Genomic DNA, 16,758 nt, shown 5'->3' with positions numbered 1-16,758 from the left:
AAAAAAAAAAAAAAAAAAAAAAAAAAGTTAGGAAGTGTTCTGTCCTCTTTCATTTTCTAAAAGAGTTTGTGGACAGTTGGTATTACCTGTTCCTTAAATATTTGGTAAAATTCCAAGTGAAAGCATCTTGGCCTAGAATTTTCTTAGGAAGGTCTTTACCCATGAGTAGACTATAGGCCTATTCAGAGTACCTCTGTTATTCTGAATGACCTTGGCTGGTTTTTGTCTTGTAAGGACTTTGTTTCTCATCTAAAGTATCCAATTATTTGGCTTCAAGATAAGCATAATATTATTAACCTTTTGGTGTCTGTAGAATCTATTGTGATGTTTCTCCATTTCATTGACATCTATTTTCTATTTATTCCATCTTCTTTTTATTTTTTTTCTTTTTTTCTGCTTTCTTTTAAAATCATTATTGTTATTTTTATTCCATGAAGTAGATATTTTAGGATAAAAAGAATGAAAATGGGAGCTCTGATATCTCATAACTGAAATTCTCTCAATAAACTGAGATGTGTAATCACAAGCTGAGAGTGGGGAAATGTCAGAATCTTGCATAGAGAAGGTTTAGAATATTTGTTTTGGGAGGTGTCTTCAGAAAATAGCAAGAGATTAACATGGATTGCCAGCCATTAGAAGGGCCCAGCTGAAGTAAACATGTTAAATAATATTATTTAGATAACTAAGGTGTATAGTAATCAAATCTGAAGATCTGCCTCCAAAATAGGACCTCAAAGTTGGAAAATGTGAATTTTTTTTTTTTTTTTTTTTGAGATGGAGCTTTGCTCTTGTCACCCAGGCTGGAGTGCAATGACACAGACTCGGCTCACTGCAACCTCTGCCTCCCACGTTCAAGCAATTCTCCTGCCTCAGCTCAGTCTCCTGTATAGTTGAGACTACAGGCGCCTGCCACCACGTCCAGCTAGTTTTTGTATTTTTGGCAGAGACGGGGTTTCACCATGTTGGCCAGGCTGGTCTCAAACTCCTAACCTTAGGTGATCCAACCCCGTAGGCCTCCCAAATTGCTGGGATTACAGGCATGAGCCACTGCGTCCATCCTGTGAAAAAAATTATAGTGGAATTACCATGGTGGTTAGGTTAGTTCATATTTAAATTTTATATAAAATAAGATCCAACCATATTTTCCTTCAGGGAGGTTGAAGATATGAGCTTCTTTTAGACAACTGCATTTTTCCAGGAGTTCAGAACTTTGCTATAATTGACAGCTGTCTTTTCTAAATATTAAGCACTCACTTGATTACACAGGGCAGATGGCGCAAGGGGTCATCAACGTAAATTGAGCGAAGTTTCTCTCGTTTTCTAATAACTGAGTTAACTGAAAAGCCAGAAAAAGGTGGAATAGCTGGAAGGAGTTGCTATTGTTGAGTGGAAATAGAATGAGTGGAAAATTGGCAAACCAACTGGATATTTTGTGGAAATAATGGTTTTGGAAACATATTTGCAAGAGTCGGATAATTATTCTACTCTTTGAACTGATTAGTTTGTATTGTATTGCAAAAACTGATTGCTTGGATCATGTAATGAAGTATGAGTTCAGTGAAAAGGCATAGTTAACTAATCGAAATTTCTCGTTGTATACAGACATTGTTATTTCATTTACATATTGAAAATCTATGTGATGAAAAATGGGAAAATCACAGACTCACAGGAGTATTTCATTTAAATTGCTTTCACAATTGCAACCCAGTTCTCAAAATAAGAATTTTGACAAACCTCAACTTTGGCAGAAGAAAAGTAACATTTTATGTGAAAAACTGACATAGCTAATTTCTGGAGACAGAAAAAATAAACAAAAATAAATGTACCCATCCTATGCCAGCAGTGGCCACTACACTGTAGAAGAGTGAAAAAGGATACAGACTCGGGCCAGAGTGCCAGGGTTTGAATCCTGCCTTTCCGTTTACTAGCTGTAAATCCTGAGCAAGTCACTTAGCCTCTTTGTTCTTTGATGTCTTCATCTGTAAAATGGAAAAATAGTTTTATCTAATAGATTTGATTTGAAGATTAGTTTAGTTAATATATGTAATAGGTGTAAACAGGGCCTGGTGCATATAAGAAGCTGTAGTTATTGTTAACATTGTGAAGAAAGGTGAGTTAGACTCTGCATTGCCAATAATTTGGGGTTTTAACATACTAAAGAAAATCTAGATGTGGTACCCTGGATGGGAAATACATGCACACTTGATAATTACCGTACAAAGGTGCTAGGAATAAAAATGCCAAATGCCATCTATTTGAGTATGACTTTTATAGACAATGTGAGGTTTTGTCTTGTATATTGCATTTTCTCAGTCAAACATAGCAATCAATTCTTCAAATACAATTTTACTGTTAGTAAAAGTAATTATAATTATGTTTCAGCATGTATATTCTAAATCAACTGTACAACTTCTGAAAATAAAATATCATTAGGTACTGAAAAACCAGAAAGGCTGTCATTAAGGCAAATTTTGTGTCTTTTATAAGTGACAAAAATTAATACTGTGATTTTGATGACTCAACAGAGTAGGTGAATAGTAAAAGGCATAAGAAGATATTTTGGGGATAAAACCAAACTATGGTGCAAAAGAGAAAATATGTATCGAATGGGCACTAACCATGTAGGCAGTTATGCCCCTGCCCATGCTATCTCATTTGTTTATTTTTCAAAATCTATAAAATAGGTATATATTATCCCCATTTTAGTAATGTTAAAACTAAAGCTTTCAGAGTTTTACTTCAACAATTCTTCAAGGCTGTTTAAGAGTACAGCTGGGAGTCACATCCTAGTCATTTTCTTCCAAATCCCATGTTCTCTCCACTGCACTGGTCTGCCTCCCAGAAGTGATAGGTACACTGACAGGGCGCGGTGGCTCACACCTGTAATCCCAGCACTTTGGGAGGCTGAGATGGGCGGATCACGAGGTCAGGAGATTGAGACCATCCTGGCTAACACGGTGAAACCCTGTCTCTATTAAAAATATTTAAAAATTGGCCGGGCGTGGTGGCAGGCGCCTGTGGCCCCAGCTACTTGGAAGAATGACGTGAACCTGGGAGGTGGAGGTTGTAGTGAGCAGAGGTCGCGCCACTGCACTCCAGCCTGGGTGACAGAGCCAGACTCTGTCTCAAAAAGAAGTGATAGGTACACCGTTGAAGAAGTTTAGTACCCAAATTATGGCTACTCCCCCAAAACAAAGCTTCCCTAGTTTTCGATATCGTGTAATTCAACTAGTTTTGTTTCTTTGCATATTTCCCATTGCATTTTATTTTAATAAGAATATGCCATTAACAGTCATATTGAAACAACCTATAATCCGCACTTGCCCACATCTCTTTGCTCTTGTGAATGGTGAAGTGAGGCTCCACCAGGAGTTGTAATGAAAAGAGTGATGACCTTAGGGCTGATTCTGGCTTTGCTGCTAACTAGCTATTAAACTTTTTTTGTATACATGCTAACTTTGTGGTAAGACATTTCATAGTGCTATAGTCCCTCTTTTAATTTTTACAAGGAAGGAAAGGCACACGATGGTATCAAACATTCATTCATTCCATCTCTTGATGCTCTATAATATTATCAATCTACACTATGTTTTCCTGAAAGGTCAGAAGTTCAAAGATGGACTAGTTTTCCAGGGACCTGATTCCCCAGTTGGAGTACTCCAGCCCCTTGGAAATTCCCGGGATTTATAAAATAACTCCAGATAACAAGACTTTGTTTTTAAAGGTCCTATAAATTCTTTTCTCTCTGTATTTAGGTATCCTGATTTTTCTTTTCCATATTTTCCATAGGATTATTTTACAAATGCAAATAGAGAGTTGAAGAAAGATACTCAACAAGATTACCATCTAGAATATGCCATGGAAAATAGCACACACACAATAATTGAATTTACCAGAGAGCTGCATACATGTGACATAAATGACAAGAGTATAACGGTAAGGCATCTATGAGTGAATGCATGCATTAAAAAAATTGTATATTTACACTTGTGAAGCCCTTTAAGTCATATAGTCTTTTTTTTTTGTTTTTTTAGAGACGGAGTCTCACTCTGTCGCCGGGGCTGGAGTGCAGTGGCCGGATCTCAGCTCACTGCAAGCTCTGCCTCCCGGGTTCACGCCATTCTCCTGCCTCAGCCTCTTGAGTAGCTGGGACTACAGGCGCCCGCCACCTCGCCCGGCTAGTTTTTTTGTATTTTTTAGTAGAGACGGGGTTTCACAGTGTTAGCCAGGATGGTCTCGATCTCCTGACCTCGTGATCCGCCCGTCTCAGCCTCCCAAAGTGCTGGGATTACAGGCTTGAACCACTGCGCCCGGCCCATATAGTCTTTTTTGTAATATTTTTGAAATCTTTTTTTGTTTTTTTTGTTTTTTTGTTTTTTAGTTTTTTCTTTTTTACTTTTTTTAGAAGCCAAAATGTAAGACTACAAATTTCAATAAAATCCATTTTTTGTGTGAGTTTAACATTCTGAAGATCCCTTTAAAATTTGTATGATTTAGCTATAAATACATTTTGGTTTCTTCTCCATAAAGTTTGAAAATACACAACAGATAAATGTTTGAAGAAATGCATTACACAAGAAAGAATTATGAATCTGAATATTAGGATATAATTCATCTGATTTGTAATGAACTCATCTTTGTACATTTCTAAAATCAAGATGAATAGGTGGCTGATTATAATTGCCCACTGGCATATTAAATGAGATTTCTTATTTTCAGACTTCATGCAAAAATTAATATCTTTATGTGCATTCAAATTAAATATTTAGAAGATATGTAATACTTCAGACATTTCCATGAATTGCTTGGATTAATTTTATTTTGTATAGACCGATACAATTACCTTTTTTTGTAGATCAAAGCTTCAAAATGGGAATGTAAAAGTATGAAGCAGTTCTGATTAGCATTCAGCATAAAGAGTAAACGAGGCAGAAAAATGCATGCAAAGAGAGGGATTACTTTTTATGCAATATACAGTGCAATTATACTTTAATTGGAATAATAATTATAGCCATTTGACTTATTAAGAAAGAATATAGCAAAGAGAACGTTTAAAATAAATAGCTTTTGCTTTATTCTTTATTTTCAAAGTTCTTATTACTAAGATCTGGCAAAAACACCTTTATCTGTGGGAAGATTGAACAATTTCTTTACACCCCTCAAATCCTCCCCACCCCATAGCCCTTTGGGCAGTCTCTCTTGGTTGCTCAATGGAAACCAATTTCATCTGACAGTACTTTCCGTGGTTGTGGTAAACCAGTCCCTAGGAAATTCCCCGGTTTCATAAAATGACTATAGATTAACGGTAGTATAATTAAAAAATCCAGAATTAGAAATCCCTCTATATTTATACTTTCTGCAAATTTATATGTATGACTAGGCTAGTGCCTAGGAAAACAACTGCAAAAGGAAAACTCTTAGGTAATTTTAATGTTTATTGTATTAATTTATTTTTCCCCAAAATATTCCATGGCATTTAATTTTCCAAAGTCTCTGCTGCTGAACAAGAATATTTGTTTAGAAGCTACCAGTTGCAAGTTTAAAGTTTTGGCATGACAATGATTTATTGTTGTCATACACTTAAAAGTGTAATTACTGAGTCAATTGTCCTTCAGTATGTTTTGGAACACATAATATTGCATGCTGAGAGACGATTCCTTCCAAAAAGTGACCCATATATTTGGACCCTTAATGAATTAATCAAATTTGTGCAATTAATATTAGAGACCATGTTGAGAACTCCAAATGTCATTATTGTCTTTTCTTCACTTCTATATCTTGTTTACAATAGAGTTCTTTAAACTCAACTCAGTGGTAAGGAAAGTGCTCTCATGAGACCTAACCATGCCCATGTCTGAACCCCAGGATAGCACTGTGAGAGTGATCTGGGCCTACCACCACGAAGATGCAGGAGAAGCTGGTCCCAAGTACCATGACTCCAATAGGGGCACCAAGAGTTTGCGGTTATTGAATCCTGAGAAAACCAGTGTGCTGTCTACAGCCTTACAGTACTTTGATCTGGTAAATCAGGACGTAAGTGTTTTCAGGTTTTATGATTATAGGGATGGGCTTATTCAAAGTGTATATGAACATTTTTGCTTGCATTATTGTATTCAGGCGCATGTTAAGAGAAGGTGACTTTGTGTCTTCCTCCTCTTTTTATTAAGACAGGTCCCCATCCCGAACAAAGATACAACATATTGGTGCCAAATGTTTAAGATTCCTGTGTTCCAAGAAAAGCATCATGTAATAAAGGTATGTGACTCATTCATAGGCTAAAACTAATTTGCATGAATGGAAGAAGAAACTGATGTTGTTACTATAATGAAAACAGTAAAAAATATAGAAATGTTTTCAATTATTTGAAAGATTTTAGAGAACAAAGAGCTGGCTTGGCTCACCTGCATACTGTTTCAAGAGTCTGAAAGCTTGGATTATAGCTAATATTTTGGTTATTTCCTAATTTTACATGTCAAAGGTACAAGTTTTGGTATGCACGTGGACACTGCTAATTATTATTTTAGACAACATTTCCACAATTGGAATTACTGGAATTGCAATTTAAAGTAGTATGTTTACATATTGATAAATTATACCCATAAAGCTTACATTCCTCACCAATAATGTTTGAGAACATCTGCTTCATTGAAAACACTGGATACTGTCATAAAAAAACAGTTATAATATTTTTTTGAAAATAGAAGAAAGAAAATTAGTGAATTTCTACAGAAATAAAAAAATACAGAATTGGGTAGTAGATAAACCCAATTTGCCTGTGCCATAAAATTATTTTCCACCCTTCTGGAACAGGCCTCCCAGAACTTTTGCATCTACTTAGTGAATGAACAAATATTTTTTAAAAGTTACAAGTCCTTGGCTTTGTGCTAGTAATTGTTGACAGTTCCACAGAGGCCAAAGGTATGACGCATGCTCTCAAAGAACTTACAGTGAGATTGGGGAGACATGGCCAAGACACAAGAAAGAATAAGATAGAATTAAATGGTGCATACGGAACACTGTAAACATTCAGAAGGCCAGACATTGCTCCCTTTCTGTCAGTCCCCAGACTATGTAATGAAGCGGTGTGGATAAGGAATGAATTGCCAGACTCTGGAATCTAGAGGGAAATACATGGGTTTGAGAATCGTAAGTCCACCCTTTAATTAAACTATGTGCTCTCAGGTAAGTCACTCTGGGGTAATGCTGTAGCCTTAGGTTTTCTCATCTGTAAAAGGTAGACAGTCAGAATACTTTTCCTATCAACCTCAAGACATTTTAGCAGAGACAGAAACACTGAGCACGTTTGATAAGTTTATTTGTGGCTTAAATTTGTTAATTTCTAATATATTTCCCTAGTTTCCTTTTGTTTACAAATATTTTACAGTTCTGCCTTTGGTTTACAGAATGATTCATAACTACATACAGAGGCAAAGGGGATGGCTTTAGGGAATGTTATTGAGTTAATAGGTAGTCCTAAATATTTATAGGATATTTTTGCAAACAGGAGACTTACCAACAGTGTGACTGCAGGTGAATCTTTTACCTCTGTGCAATAAGTTATTTTCTACCTTGTGTATGGAAAAGGGGAATGCAAATTCTAATTTTGTATAATTAATACCATGCCTAAGTCCTTCCCTTGTACCAATGAAAAGTCTTTCGCAGGAAGGAGAATATTTCATTTATATGTACTGTATGTCATTTGCAGTAAATTTAATTGGAACCTGGCTTAAGAGACAAATGTAAAAGGGTAGATTCAGAAATAAAAACAAGTATTTCAAACAATCAGTCCTTTATCCACTTTTTGGCGAACATTAATTGTAAATTTCTTAACCACTTACTGTTAATGCATTTTTATTCTTGCCATTGTTAATGCTAATAATTGAGTTGAATGATATAAATTAATTATGTATGTTTCAGGGAGGTCAGTGTATGTTTCAACCCTCTATGTAGGATATTTGCTTGGTACCTCATCTTTCTTCGCTAACTTTCCTGTATGAAGCATATCAAATAATACTCAGATAAACTTTCCTATAAGAAGCATATCAAGTAATTCTCAGGTACACGAACTTATAATTAAGTACTTTTGGGAATACATAGCTGTCTTTGGTAGACATTTGTATCAACATGAAAGGCATTGGAGCATTTTTTGCAATGTTTGGAGGTCTTCTAGACAACAAAAGTTCTTTACCTTGAGCAAGAGGGGATTTGAGGGAAGGACAGTAGGTCACAAGGGAGTGTTCATACAAACTTTTGTTGTTACAGGAGACAGGTTTGGTGGCTAGAATTTAAAATCCTATTATTATGTGAGAATACTACTTATGGGATAGATTCTTTATCTTGCTAAACCTTAAAATATTTTAAAGTTTATTAAGCATTATGAAACATTTTCCTTGAAAATGAACTCAAATAGGATATTATTCAAAAACAAAGAGAGCTCTACAGAAAAAATAAATTCAAAATATTTAGTAATATGTAAGTGGTTTTAAGGCAGCCTTTCAAAACCAGTTTTCATTTGCAGCTTATTCAAGGTTTCAACAAAATTCTAATGATGTAGAACTCATAAATCTAGGAATTGCCTTAAGTTGTCTGATTTCCATGCTCTTTTTTCTAGTAGAGATAATTTCTAATAATTTAAGAAAAGTATCTATTGTTTTCATAAAATCAAAGACTCCTATGTTTTGAAAAGCCATCAGTTAAGGGCTTCTCCTTATTCTTTATTTTAAGTTCCATAAATCACTGTATCAAAAAGCCTCAGTCCTTTTCTGCTGCAAACAAAAGGTACTTTCACAGAAATGAGAAGATTGATTTTATATCGTATTGTGTGGTGTGTCATTTGCAGTGAGTTGTAAGAATATCGATTACAGTTGAATTGTGAGAAATCAGTTTCATTTTCTTGTGTCTAATCCACACAAAGAATTCGTTTGTATTTGCAGTTTAAATGTTGATAGTGCCTAGACCAATTTATCTGCGCTTCCAGGGGTTAAGTTGCCCATGATCAACTGTGATCTGAAAATATTAAATGGAAGATTTCAGAAATAAACAATTCATAAATTTTAAGTTGCATGCCATTTTGAGTAGCTTGATGAAATCTTGCACTGTCTTGCTTCATTCCAGCTGGGACATGAATCATTCCTTTGTCCAGTATATTCACACTGGAAATGCTGCCCATCCTTTAGTCACTTAGTAGCCATCTCAGTTATTAGACTTACTGTTGCAGTTATCAGATTGTCATGGTATCGGAGTTCTTGTGTTGAAGTCACCCTGATTTTCCTTAACAATGGACCCCAAAGCACAAGAGTAGTGATGCTAGCTAGCAATTCAGATATGTCCAAGAGAAGCCATCAAGTGCTTCTTTAAGTGAAAAGGAGAAAGCTCTCAACTTAATAAAGAAAAAAATAATAAGGTTGCTAAGACCTATGCTAAGAATGAATCTTCTCTCTGTGAAATTGTGAAGAAGGAAAAAGAGACTCATGCCAGTTTTGCTGTCTCACTTCAGACTGCAAAAGCTACGGGCACAGTGCATGATAAGTGTTTGTTGAAATGGAAAAGGCATTAAATTTATGGGTAGAAGACATGAACAGAAACATGTTCCGATTGACGACAGCGTGCTGCGCTAGAAAGCATTGAGCCTATACAAAGACTTCAACAAGGGATCGCCTGAAATGAGTGACACCAAGTCATTTACTGCAAGTGAGGAATAGTTGCAGAGATTCAGGAATATAAATTCTGGTCAGTAGTAGCCTAATACTATGTCACAATGCCTATGTTATTCATCACACTTCATTTTATTATGTAGGTATTGTATCATCTCGCATCACAGAGAAGGTGTACTCACCTTCCGGGTGAGTACAGTATGAGAAGATATTTTGAGAGAGAGACACCACATTCACATAACTTTAATTACATTATATTGTTATAATTGTTCTGCTTTATTATTAGTTATTGTTGTCAAGCTCTTACAATAAAGTATTAGAGATCTCCTAATTTATAAATTAAGCTTTAATGCAGGTATAGGAAGAAGCATAGTATGTATAGAGTTTGTAGTTTCTGCCATCCACTGGGGGTTCTGCAATGTTTTCCCCTCAGATGAAGGAGGACTACTGCATACATTTTATACTTATGGTAACTATAAGACTAAGCAAAGAAAATATATTAGTAGTTTGATAAGAATCACTAAATTTAAAAATATTTATTACATTTAAAATTTAAATTTTAACCACATAAAATTATTTGCTTCTAAAATTATAAAATAAGGTAAATAATCTCTAAAATTACTAAAATATAAAATAAACATAACTGATTTTATCTCTAGAAAAGAAAGGATTACAATAAAATTATTAGCTGTTGCAACTCATTTGTGATCTCAATTTATTGATTTGTATTTTGATTCTTGAAAAAAATGTAAAATTGTGACTTGAAAATGCGGGTATTATCAGATGACAGCATATCACATTGCAGGTGAATATGGAAATTGTAGAAAAGAATATTCTTGGTAATTTATATTTTAACTTTACTTCTCATGTGAGATCATCTCTGTGTCAGGTACATGAGACCACTCTGCAGCCCACCTCTCCATATTTCAGCATGACTCTTTTTAAGCTTTATTTTAGATGTGACTTTACCGTAAATTTAAAATTTTTTAAAGAAGATTGACTCTACCACTCTCTTTAGTCAACAGTAATGGCATTGTCATGGCTGTTAGTCATGGTCGGATATAGTTTGCTAGAAATGGGGGTTACTGAATTGGTTTAACACACTGCTTTTTTTGAGGGGCTTTTATTGTCAGGGAATTCTCATAGATGAACTACACTCGTAATATATCTGTTTAAATGTGATGTGGCTCATTCCATTTAATAGAAAACTTGCTGATGGCCTATTATGGCAAACAGGAGAAAAAAGAAAAACAGTCAGCCAAAATCATCATCCCTTAGTCCTCTCTCCTTAAAGGACTAGCTCCTTAATAGGGAGGCAGTACACCTCATGCTTTACAGTAGGTGGGTTCCATGACTGGGTGGATGATTCAGGTTTGAATTCCTGTTTTCCATTTATTAGCCATGTAATTTACAGAAAAGTTGTTAGCCACCCACAGCTCAGTATTTTCACTTAAATGCAAGTGGTACCTCCTAATGGAATTGCTTACATTAAGGATCAAACAGGAGTTGTTGTTTTTTTAAGCACTTAGCACAGTATCTGACACTTAGAAAACTATTAATAAACTCAACTCTTATGATCAGGCAACTATTCATTTTCAGTGTGGCTCCCTGAATGACTTTTCATTGAAAACTACCATTTAGTGAGAAGGCCCAGAAAAGGATGCAGCATCAAGCTAAAAGGTTGACCATTGCTGAGTTTTAAGAGAGGATTATACTTACTAGTTGTGTGACTTCAGGCAAATTAATTTACCTCTCTCTGCCTCAGCTTCCTCCTCTGGAAATTGGTGATAATAATAGTTCCTACCTAACAAGATTGCTATGAGTATTAAGTGAATCAAGTGAGTTTAATATTTGTAAAGTATTTATAACAGTGCTGGGAACATAGTTTCTATTAAACAAAGTAAGTAAATTCAATAAAATTTTGTAGATCACTAGCAACACACAATTGCTAATCTGTTGATCATCTTGTTAGGTTTCTGGATTACAGAGGGATCCCGAACAAGTCAATCCTTTCTAGGCAGTCAGAGTTCCAAAGAAAACCTAGCTTGTCCATCACTTCATTTAGGGAGGTCACCTAGAAAATCTTCAGCTTTGGAGAAATGTGAAGTTGAGGTAAAACGCTGTCATCATCCTCTTCATCATCAATTGCTACAGGAAGAGAAATGCTATGCTTTATTACTTGATACTGATCAGAACATCTCTTTTTTTCCATGAAACATCCATGCGTCTGTTCTCTTCGATAGGTAGCATTCATAAATCTCAATGATTTCATTTGGGGAGTGTTTCCTAGAACATGAAAATTTAAGAATAATTGACATTGAACAGCCATGGAATGTCCTTGAAGCCAGATTACTGTAGAGCCATGAAATAGCCACTCAAAAATTGATTTTCCTATAGTAGGCACATAACATGAACATTAGGCTTAATGCAATATGTCAAATGGACGTTGCTGCCCGTTTTTCTACTGAGTTCACTTAAAAAGACACAGTCAAATGAAAACCTTATCATTAACACATTTCTGAAATGTTAAATGCGATAGACGGTTTCTATTTTCTGAGAATGTGTAAGTCTTTGGGGTTAAATTGAGTTAACTGGGAATTTGAGCATTCTCAATGTCAAACTACATGCTTTTATGGCTGTCAGAATTAGCTCTTCTCTGACAGTACATCTTTTTCCTTCTTTCCTGAAATAATGTTTCAAGACATATTTTAATTGATGCAGTTTATCCCACTGTTGGAAGCAGCATTTTGGTTTGTTGTCAGCCTGCGTTTGCACAGACTGTCCCGTCTAGTTCTCATTGTTTTTTCATGTGTTCACCTTCTGTTTCACTTTTTCATATGGGAGACTAGGTGTTTGCTGTTGACTACTGACTTAATGGTTATTTGTGTTTTTAACCCATATCCATTCCAACTCTAGAATTTTTTCTTTTTACTTAGTGATGTTTCCTTTTATCCTTTCTTATTTAACTCTGTTTATTTTCTACAGGCAAATTTTTGGATTTTTAGCTAGATTCATGTTGAAAGAAATTAACTTTCATAATCTATCTTACATGAAAATACTTTCCATTTCTTTTAAATATTTTGCAACACTTTATTTGGTTATGAAATTATTAACACCAATAGATTACCCCTGCACCTCTGGGTTTTGTCATCAATTGACAAAATAGATAATTCTTGATCTTCTAGAGAAAAAGTTATGCCATAAAATCAAAAGAATATTTTCCTTTAAGAATTTATGGTACAGTGTTTATGGATGCCAAAAATTGTTCCTAATTTCTAAATGTATCTTAAGTTTTACTATTTTTTATCTACTAGACAAGAGACGAAAATACTGGGGCATTTACTGTGGCTGAAACTGTAACTTTGTACAGAAAAAAAATTGGTAGGAACACTTCCCCTAAAAGTAATGATTTGACTCAAATTAGTGCATTTGAAAGACTGCTGACTCAATGTTATAGAAAGTTCATTCAAGATCCTCTTGAGTTACATCTACTTCACGGAAACACTGGAGATCGTCTAGCTACATGGGTGTTCTTATTAGTCACTTGAGAGTACAAGGTAATTAAATTTGCTTTGAAAGCATGTCTTTTCATGGAAGTGATTTATTGCTAACTCTGTCACTAATTAGCTTTCTGACCCTAGAGAAAGTACTTAACCTTGCCTGGTCCTCAAATTCCTTGTCTGTAAGATAAAGGGATTGGACCAGATGACCTCAATAGGCTCTTTCTACTTCTAAATATCTGTGATTTGATGAAAACAAAAAGAGAAGTCTGCGCTGGGGTTTGACTGCTGCCCTGTGGTCTGAGTTCCTGACATGCATGCTTTTCAGTCACGGGGCATGCTGAGGTGAAAATACTGAGTACGCCACTGCCTCCCTTGAAGTGAAAAAGGCCCCTTTCTTTAGCACCTCGAGCATGGACTTGGAGCATAAGTTTTGAGGCATCTTAGTCCTTTCTAGAGCATGCCAAAGTGCCCCAGAATCCCCAGGAGAATCCAGAATGTCTAGAGACATGTGTGGCTGCTTGGTCTGTTGACAGAAATACTTGATTGTTTTGAAAAGAGGCTCATAGACTTTCTTATTTCTGGGCTATACAACGCTCACTTTTTGATCTCTGAATTCTCACGCACTTAACTAAACTTGTTACTGATAGTATTTAATGGCTATTAAGTTTTGGTAACAGCTGGTTCTAAACACAGAAAGGCTGCAAATGTAAAGTATTCACAACAAATCAAATTCTGAAACCACAAATCTTTATAATATCCGTATTATCTAGTGGTTGTAGCATGGCCTACTGGGTCAGACCAACTGGTTTGAATCTTGCTTGGCTCCTCAGCCTACTAGTGTGGAATCCATGGCAATCAATTTAACTTCCTTGAGCCTTAGGTTCCATCTGTACGTAGGGCTAATAACAGTATTTGCCTTATATGTTAGCTGTCATCAAATGAAGGCAGTATCTGTAGAGTGCTTGTATGTTTGGCAATGTATTAGATAGCTCAATAAGTACTGGCTGTATTCCCAATTTGCTTCAGTTTTCAGATACCTCTTAAGTCACAGAGATAATGTCATTTTAAAATAAAGCTAAAAATTAGGAGTGCCAGGGTGAGCAAGACTTTACTGAGATAAGTTGGTGCAATGTACGAGAATTGGTTCTGGAGGTAGGTAGCAGTTGTGTTCAAACTCTTTTTCTCATTCACTCGATAACCTTGGGAAGACTAAATGCTCATAGCTTGCATCTTGACTTGCAAAGTAAGGAAAATAATTTTCAGCAAAAATGAAATGAAAACAAGTGAAAACACCTGTTGCATAATAGGCTCGTTATTGCTTGTTTTCTTCCCTCGCAGGGGATTATAGAGATGAACGACAAAAACTTCATCTAGTGTTTTCTCATTCTTGGAGTCAGGGCTGCACTGAAACAATGGTAGGCAGTAAGTCTCTATTTTATTTTGAAGAAAAGATTCTCTGGGAATTAGATTTCATAGCTTGCTTCCATTACTCTAACCCAAATGAAATTTAAGCTAATTTCCTCCTGTTCTTGTCTAAGTAAGGATAAAAACCAACTGGTGACTATCCTCTGGGAAATAATCTTTCACATTCTTAAGTCACCCATTAGTCTTCCATTCCATGGCCTTAAAATAATGCCATTTCAAATGACATAAAACCATTTTTTTTTTATTTTTTAGTTTTTCTTCTACCACCCAAGTCTACTCCAACCTTGTATATCTTTTTCAGGTAGTACAAAAGTTTAGATGACAAAATTGAAAAGCACTAGCACATTTCTTGGTAATCATTCATTATAAAAATTAGTAAATAATTTAACAGCACTTTATTGAAATGATACTAAGATATTTATGTTGAATTCTAGATGTCGATAACACAATGGGATTAAGAGGTGTAGTAACATTAAATTATGAATGACTTTTACTTACATACAAGGAAGTATGTAGGTAAAATACTTTCTTGGTTTTTTTGACACTTTAAATACATTATCTCACTAGGTTTTCACAGCCTCCCACAAAGTACGTTGAATAACCACCACTTGCCATATGAACACACTGAGACATAGCAAGCTTATGTAGCTTGCTCAACATTACACAAATTAGGTGAAGTACAGCCAAGATTTGAACGCAGATCTTCTGAGCAATACTAATAGGGCTTTCTCCAGACAATTTTGCTAGCCTTCTACTTCTAAATATCTATCCAGGCCTTATGATTTTTTTCAAGATCCATACGTTACAATGAAAAATACTTTGTGTGGAAGAAGATGTCTGATAGCTTATATCCAGCCATGAGTTCTTTAAGTACACTTGTCAGAACCTGAGCTACTTTTTATTTTTTGACAGCTCTATTGAGGTATAACAGATATACAAAGAACTGCACAGTTTTAGTTTGTACAATTTGATGAGCTTGGACATATGCAAACACTTATAGTGACATCACCACCCAAGGTAATAGACGTATTCATTACCTCCCTTGTTTCCTTGTCTCTCTCTCTCTTTTTTTTTTTTTTTTGTGGTAAGAACATTTGACATGAGATGAGATCTACGCTCAACAAATTTGGAAGTGCACAATACTATATTGTGCTGGACTACTTTTGAGTCCTACAGAATTAATGCATAGACACAAGACTGTGTGAGCAGACCCCACCAGAATCTTCCAGAGACATCAGTCCAGAGATCCTGGAAACTGACTTAGATCTAGTTGCCTATGAGTATGCAGAGGCTGGGTGATTTCACCCTTGGGGGTTACAAATGCTCATTAAGAATGGATGACACATACGAAGTTTCATTTGTGATTTAGGAAGTCGTTTAAGTAAGATTAGAGTTAAGATGATTAGGCTAAAGATTATGCATATGGCTGCAAAAAGGCTTCATGTTAAATCTTGGAGATGATATTAGGGAGAAAGGAATTGGAAATAATTTCAGTGGAAAGAAGTTAATGAGCCTGCTAATCTTATTGGACACATCTTGTAGCATAAAGATTGCTGGAAGTAAGCCAGAAGCTTTGTTTAAGCCAAGCTAAGATCTTTTTGGAGTTAAGTGAAAATAATGGTAATGGACTGTTTGATTCCCCTTTGCTATAACGATCTGTAAAAAGCTACTCGTGAGAAGAAATACTAACATTTTTCACTTGGCAGTTAAATTTATGACAAAATGCCTAAAGTGCTCTAAAACACGAAGAGATATATGTTGTTGGGGAGAAAACTAGAAGTGTTGGCATCTCAGAAAAGACCTAAGAACCAGGCTGACAGTCTGCATTCTAATCTTACCTTAACCTTTGGTCAGCTGAAAATTAATGTGACTGCACTACAGTGCCTCTCAAGAGACCAAATTCATGTTAATAACACAACTCAAAGACTATAAATCTGTATAACTGAGAAGTTGTTCTAAGTGATCTTTAACCCTTAAAATTCTAAGACTTCTTTCATTGTATTATTGGAATTGACAAAGTTGGAAATTTATAGAATAAATGTATAAATATATATGAATAAAATCATAATAAAAGATTTTCTTAAAATGGTGAAAGGAATTCAGATCATTTTGTGTGTTGCCATAGGATATAACAGGTCAATTTTATTTTTATGTTTTCTATTTTCAGTGTAAACAAT

At 35.3% G+C, this 16,758-nt stretch overlaps 1 protein-coding gene across 1 annotated transcript in view; it reads left to right on the top strand.

Annotated features, from left to right (window-relative positions):
* Positions 1 to 6,279, top strand: part of LOC108534333 (DBH-like monooxygenase protein 1) — a 29,398-nt gene extending 23,119 nt beyond the window's left edge. The window contains exons 3-5 of the mRNA XM_017879642.1: positions 3,790 to 3,936; positions 5,866 to 6,033; positions 6,172 to 6,279. Coding sequence (XP_017735131.1) covers positions 3,790 to 3,936; positions 5,866 to 6,033; positions 6,172 to 6,279 — 423 coding nt within the window. The remainder of the gene's footprint in view (positions 1 to 3,789; positions 3,937 to 5,865; positions 6,034 to 6,171) is intronic.
* Positions 6,280 to 16,758: the final 10,479 nt, after the last annotated feature.

This window comes from Rhinopithecus bieti, unplaced genomic scaffold, assembly GCF_001698545.2.
Source record: "Rhinopithecus bieti isolate Rb0 unplaced genomic scaffold, ASM169854v2 scaffold_10612, whole genome shotgun sequence".
Lineage (NCBI taxonomy): Eukaryota > Metazoa > Chordata > Mammalia > Primates > Cercopithecidae > Rhinopithecus > Rhinopithecus bieti.
The sequence above is the reverse complement of the archived record's forward strand: the minus strand, read 5'-3'. Positions and strand labels throughout refer to the sequence as shown.